Here is a 6,489-nt window from a genome sequence, read left to right on the forward strand (position 1 = left end):
CAACAATTAAAATATAAAAGATTCTCTAAGACAGATAAATATAAGAGCCTCGACAAAGTAAAATAAAGTCAAAGAGTTAAGGGTACTAAATAAAAAGGACACTTGAAGTGCTAAGAAAAAAAGTAATTTATAAAAAGTAATGTAACCATTTAGTAAATTATTTATACTACTACTAATAGATATACCAACAAAAGTTTGTAAAAAAGGCTCAAATGGTCTCAAAACCTATTTTAAAAGATTTTATATTTTGAAGTATATATAAAATATTATATCTGATAACAGAGATTGTAATAAACAAAAGGTAGGGATAACATTTAATTTTTTTTTTTAAAGTAAAAAAAGATACATAAATGAACCCTGAAACAAGGGCATACAAAATTCCAAATCACCATCACAGTTTAACTTCAACCCAGACCAAAAATAAACAAATCCATCAACCATTAGGAAATATAAAAAGTAATAAAATTTATGGTTCTCCCACAAAAATATACTTTTTAGTTTTATTAACTCTCTTTAAAAGGTCAAACTCTGCTAAAAAATCTAAAATTTCTCGTTTAAATCTACAGGTGGCCTGCGAAGGGCATCAAACAATAAATTTAAAGATTTTCCTAAAGTAAACGAGCCCGAATTTTTGTATTTATTCTCTATTCTTTGATGTAGTCTAGCTAGATTGCCAATAGGGCCCATATCAGGAACTATTCTCAAAAAAACTTACAATAACTAACTTTATAACTTCTGCCTTCATAACCTTCTGTGCCGTGTACTAACGTTTCATCTTGCTTATCCTCGGTAATGCTATCAACCCTTTCTATTGAGATGTCAACAAAATTTAAAGAGGGGCCCTGCAAGAGACACTGGTACATTCGGGTTTCAGCGTTAATAGGTTTATCAGCACACCGATAATCCCTAAAAATATCTGAAGATCCCTCATTTGATGGAACCTTGCAGACCTTTGGCCTTGATCCAGTCGTGACACATAGGGCGTAGGATTGCCACACGTCAGTGGCACGTTTCCTCGAGGCATCATGGGGTAAATTCATCCCTTCCAAGCTACTCCTAGATTGAGGTAATTCATTACGCATATTAGTTCAGAAAAATAGTGTTTCGGCAAACTCTTGTTGCTTACCTCTGCTTAAGAAAGTCTGCTTCCATTTCTGTGGAGCTGTAATTCATGCTTAACAAGCCCAAAGTATGCGTGAGTGGCATTACCATCAAGAGCCAAACCATATTTATCCATATACGTTTTCTGGCATCAATAAGAAATTCTTTGAGGTCAAAACGTTTATGCGAACCAATAATTTAGCTTTCGACACTATTAGCTTCTATCCTCTTGCTAGCATCTTTTAAATTGATATATTGAAGGGGCAAAGAAAAAAGTTGTAGCTAAAATCCTTGGCAATTGCATAAAATAAATATATTTAATTTTCCTTTATGCATAAGGAGACCGTGCATCAAATGCACTATTTCTTCGAAATCCCATTTAACTTTGGCAGTTCTTTCAGACCTTACCTCAAGCATCTTGACTAATTTATACAATTTTTCACTTTTGCCAATATAGTGGCTCCTTTTGAGTATACGTCTGAAATAAACTTATTACCTTTATAATTTTTATTTCCAGGAGAAGATTCAAAAAGGTCAGTATATGACCTCTTTTAAAAATGAGCTCCAAACCTTTTTAAAGTTCTTCGTTAGTGAGTGTAAATCATCCACTAATGATTTCAGTCATACATCTAAAAGGAAGCTTTAAATATGATTTATCAACCAAGGAAAAGAAAGTTGGACATATAACTCTTGGAAGAAACAGCATTAGTGGCACTCGCTTTGTTGAAAACGAGTTAACTTTAAAATGGAAATGTTAACTCTTAAGTGTTCTGAGTATGTTCGAATGTACTCATCTACAAAAATGTTCCAAAGTCCCACTTTTTACCACAAATTCTATGGATAAAAACCCTTTTCAAACTGATCTTTTATGGGGGGGCTAAATCTTATATTATAATGCACTAAGTTAATTAAGGTTTGCAGTGTTTCAACTTTTCTAACTGGTAGCTCCTTAATTGTATCCCGAGGAAGAATCGGGAATTACAGGTAACTTCGAATTGAACACAGCACACTCCGAAACTAACCTGGGAGGAAATGGAAATAAATTCTCTTAATACTATATCATAAACAACCGTATAAAACAAAAAATTAATAACAAGAGAAAAAACCAATAAAAATGTTTCGAAGCATTCATTATAACCTTTTCGCGAAGAACTGCGTTCTACAACAGAAAAAGCTAGCCTTCTCAACCTTCAACTCGTAATGCTCCATACAATCGATGCCACGTCGAAAGGGTAAGTTAAACTCTAACGGCATCTGTTTGAAGAATACAGAATTCTAACTCCTTAAGAACACTGAATTTTTCCTCTTTCACGCAGCATTAGCCGTTTTTCCGAAACAAAGATATAACCGTAATAGATAATAGTTAGTAAACTTCGAGAGATATGCGGATAATAAACACACTTGTAAGGTCTGGAGCAATACGCAAGAGTACTGTAAGTGTGCTAATCTTATCAGCACCAAAATTTTTGTAACGCAAGGTATTGCTCTAAATAAAAGAAGTAATAGTAGTGCAGTTAGGTGCAAGATTACAGAAAATAAACTGTAGGTATTTTCCAAGTCGGAACTTCGAAGGAAAGCGTCGTCAATAAAAAATTGTTTCAATAGCTTTTCCAAAAATTTCAATGACTATGCCTGCTTTTGAAAATTTGAAGAGGTTAAAGTTCAGGTATTCGTTAATTTTGATTATAACTTTTAACTTTTCATTATTATATAAGAGTTCTTTATTATTAACGCTCTGAAGGTAAAAAAAAAACCCCTCGATATTTTAGCACTCAAAAAACATTTGAATGATGAATAACACTTCTTATATAATTTTCCATTAATACAATGACTTTGGTAGTTGATTTTTATATTGGTTGGGGACGATTTTCAAAAAAAACAGAAGAATTTGAAAGAGTTATAAAATTGCCTAAAATATGAAACAGTTGTAAATAAAGAACATTATCAAGTCTGCCTCTCTTATTAACTTAAAAAAAATAGCAATACAACCAAAGTAAGTATAAGTTGATGATAAAAGACACGCTGGTGAGTCGCCAACCTTAAAAAAGTGATTTGCAATGCGCACTAGATCTGATCTATTTAATAGAATCTATCTTATTATTCAAAGTCAAATCAATGAATATTAACTTATGAAACTCTTCAATATTAAAAATACTCATTAGGCCATTAATATTTAATAAATAGTTATAGTCATTCCCAATAAAGTCAAATTTTAAACAGGAAAACACGAACCAAGAGTGGTTTCTAAATAAATTGGAGGTTTCTCTTTCAAAGAAGGCATGGAGAGAAACAAATAAAATTTAAGTGCCTAAAGAAGGAGAACAAATGCCAAAGTGTAGTAATACAGAAAGTCTAGACCACCTTAATTTTTACAAACTGTTGTCTACCAATGGGAAATAAATTAATAAACTAGGGCCAATAACCAGTTCACTTCCAAATAATGGTTATATACGTGAAAAGGCCAGTTTGGACATAGTATAAGTTTAAAATTGCAAGTTCCTTCTAAAAAGGAAGCAAGTGTTTAAATAAGACGAAAACCAAAGGAATTTATAGAAGAGTAAAACGGTTTCCTTAGTATTCCCCGTTAAAACTTACCTTTTTAACTTTTTTTAATATAGTGCAGGCAAAATCATAGAAACGTTTTAAAATTTAAAATTGTCGACAAGTAAAATAAACAAAACAGATTTATGTGATTTTTAATTAGAAACACACGTCTAAAAATTATAGGTAAAATAACAAGTATTTTAATAAAAAAGGATATATTATAGATTGAATAATTAATAGAATAACTAACTAAATAATAAAGAAATATATTTAAAAACAAGCAACTAAAACAGCAAAATGAACAAAAAAAACAAAAAGAGAAAGCTGGATACCAAAAAGACGAAGTGTTACACATTATAGCACTGGCTTACTACCGATATGATTTATGATCGATTGGTGCTTAATTTACTTTAATTGAGGGAGCAAAAACCACAAGTTCCTTAACGATTCAATGCATCATTAACGAGAACAGGTGCGCGTTATATAGCTAAATAGTTTATAATAAATAGACGTAAAAGCAAAGTACTAAAAATATTAAATATAAAGGAATGGGTTAGTTTCAATTTCAGAATATCATAATATATATATATATATATATATATATAATTAAGTTAATATAATAACCTATAATCTTAGCTTTCCCCTTCCCCCTTTAAGTAGGTCTAAGGGCTGTTTAGACCACGAGTACTAGGCAACCAACGAAAAAGAAATAATTCAGAGTCTGTCTAATAAGATAAACTTAAATAAGCTCGAGGTTACACTCTAGATGTAGTTAGCTGTTGTGTACAAATCATGGGGGCATCCGCCATCATATTAGAACGCGATTTTGTAGTAGTTGTAGTCGAGGAATATGTCTGTTTAAAAATAGGCACAAACAATAGAGTCCTAGACCATCAGCGGGTGTATAACTACAGAAACTCTTTGCTAAATGCAATTTGCTTTTCCTGCATAATAAGGGATTTAACACGACTATAACTTTTCTTGTTTTCAACGACTTAAGAAGGATGTGGAGTCCACTTAGTCGTTTTGTCACGCACAATTTTGAGATAACCTTCTTACTTCGAGGAATGACAGTTTACTAGGGATTTAGGAAAGTATCCTTCCATTTGTTATAATTACAAAGCGACTTTTCGGCTAGTTAATTATCAACCTACCTGTTGAAAAGCCATGTCTTAATTACTGTCAACTTAACTGTATGTTTTTAAACAGAAGACAGGCGGAATTTGAACTATAATATAAGGCTCTCTCGTCAACATTGAGCCTAATTCCTATTTTTCCGACGCAATTGTGGCATGGCGCACATGTAGATAGAAAAAAGTAAATGGGGTACTAAGTAGCCTTGTGAAGCAGCCACCTTTAATTGTACTAAAAGCGGACTTCTACGAACTTTAGCAGGAAAGGTTCTATTCATTAGGTATGAGGTGTACTACCACCGTCAAGTAAAAAGGGAAGCTGGATCCTTGTGCCCTATTTTATCGAAAAACCTTTCAATATCTAAAAGACCACACGTGTTACTTTTTTTTATTAAGAAAGTTTTTGTAGCTTCTCTCGTAAGCCTAATTATCTAGTGAATTGTGGGGTACTTAATTCGAAAACCAAATTGGAAATTAGGCAGGACACCGAGCTTTTTGGGCGATAATCTTTAATAAAAACAGTTAGAGGGACTAGTTTTAGGAAAAAAATTACTAAAGCGAATTTCCACAGTTTGGGGAAGTAGACTGTGGTGAGTGTTTGATTAGTTAATCTTAAAATCATAGAGATAGCTCGTGGAATTAAGTTTTTAGGCATTATCGGTATCCGAGGTTTTTCTAGTATCAAGGAATTGGATAATAGTTCTAAGTTTTCGCACTGGTGCTAAGTTTAACCTTGTTACATGTGTTAGGTCCTAAAAGGTAAGAAGTAGGCTATGGTAGACACATGCTTAAAGTGGTGCGGATTCTAATATTTATGAGTGGACTGCCAGTGCGTCAGCTAATGCCTCTACTATTTCGGAGGGCGTCGTAGCTGAGGCCTCCAGCACCATGAATGAGCGGTTTTATGCCCCTAGCCCCCGTAGATCTAATAGTTCTTGTTAATCTCTTTAAAGAACTATTATCTGACCCAAAAGACTATATTTTTTGCCAGCTCTTGAGAAAACAAGCTTTCAATTTCTCCTCAACCTCAAAAATTGATCTTGTTGTAAAGTTTTCTATCGCTTGGAAATAAGAGTTCAGACCTCTTGCTTTCACCTTCTCTTAATTTGAGATCTAATATGGCCTAGTAGGTTATATTGATGATTTTTTGTAGGCCTACTATAGTTTACCTTGATATCTCCTTCCATTGGCACAACAGCTGTGTCTAAATCAAGTGCTTCGCCAATGAAGCGCTGCATAATGACTATACTTCTGTCTAAATATTCCAGAACTGTGGGTAAAACTGGTTACCTTTTTAACCCAGTTTGTCGAGATCGACTAATCTCTTATCTCTTTGAGGATGGGATTAGGATCAGAAGGGAGTACAACTAGTATATTGACAATGACAGGTACTTAAATAATTTATGTTACTGTGGCGATTTTGGACTAATAACTATTAAATTTTTTTGCCGGTTATTTCGGCAAACCTTATTTCATTGTCGCTCCTCCGCCTTCTATTCCACAAAGGGTTTTTAAAATTTAACTTTCCAGGCATTAAATCCCCCGCAATTTTAGGTATAACCTTGTCCAGGAATTTGTAAGTAGCAGTCATACTGACTATTTCAACGTAACTGAGCTCTCCATTTACCCAGATAACTTCTAAAGTTACCTCTATACAATAGAGCGCTTGGTGGGTATTGTTTCTTTCAGTTAAGAAAGTCATGCCTGGTCC

The 6,489-nt window shown here is 33.3% G+C and overlaps 1 protein-coding gene and 1 long non-coding RNA gene across 9 annotated transcripts; both read right to left on the reverse strand.

Annotated features, from left to right (window-relative positions):
• Nucleotides 1-495: 495 nt before the first annotated feature.
• LOC135120318 (uncharacterized) lies at nucleotides 496-2,725 on the reverse strand. 8 transcript variants are annotated; one of them, XM_064044630.1, is made up of 5 exons: nucleotides 2,643-2,725; nucleotides 2,240-2,587; nucleotides 1,127-2,123; nucleotides 898-1,056; nucleotides 496-842 (listed from the first exon to the last, which is right to left on the reverse strand). In XM_064044630.1, exons 3-5 carry the CDS (start codon nucleotides 1,225-1,227, stop codon nucleotides 830-832), a joined length of 273 nt encoding a protein of 90 aa, XP_063900700.1. In that variant the 5' UTR covers nucleotides 1,228-2,123; nucleotides 2,240-2,587; nucleotides 2,643-2,725; the 3' UTR covers nucleotides 496-829. The 8 variants fall into 8 exon arrangements, with proteins under 8 accessions (XP_063900700.1, XP_063900694.1, XP_063900695.1 ...); XM_064044624.1 differs by having other exon boundaries at nucleotides 496-1,056; nucleotides 1,127-1,730; nucleotides 1,790-2,123; nucleotides 2,643-2,719; XM_064044625.1 differs by having other exon boundaries at nucleotides 496-1,056; nucleotides 1,127-1,730; nucleotides 1,783-2,123; nucleotides 2,643-2,719.
• Nucleotides 2,726-2,946: 221 nt separating this feature from the next.
• LOC135120320 (uncharacterized) lies at nucleotides 2,947-3,409 on the reverse strand. The gene is made up of 3 exons (XR_010278567.1): nucleotides 3,334-3,409; nucleotides 3,091-3,176; nucleotides 2,947-3,010 (listed from the first exon to the last, which is right to left on the reverse strand). It is a non-coding gene; the product is annotated as an uncharacterized LOC135120320 (long non-coding RNA).
• Nucleotides 3,410-6,489: the final 3,080 nt, after the last annotated feature.

This window comes from Zophobas morio, unplaced genomic scaffold (genome assembly GCF_036711695.1).
Source record: "Zophobas morio isolate AGI-343-1 ecotype UQ-CSIRO unplaced genomic scaffold, CSIRO_AGI_Zmor_V1 ptg000375l, whole genome shotgun sequence".
NCBI classification, from domain to species: Eukaryota; Metazoa; Arthropoda; class Insecta; order Coleoptera; family Tenebrionidae; genus Zophobas; species Zophobas morio.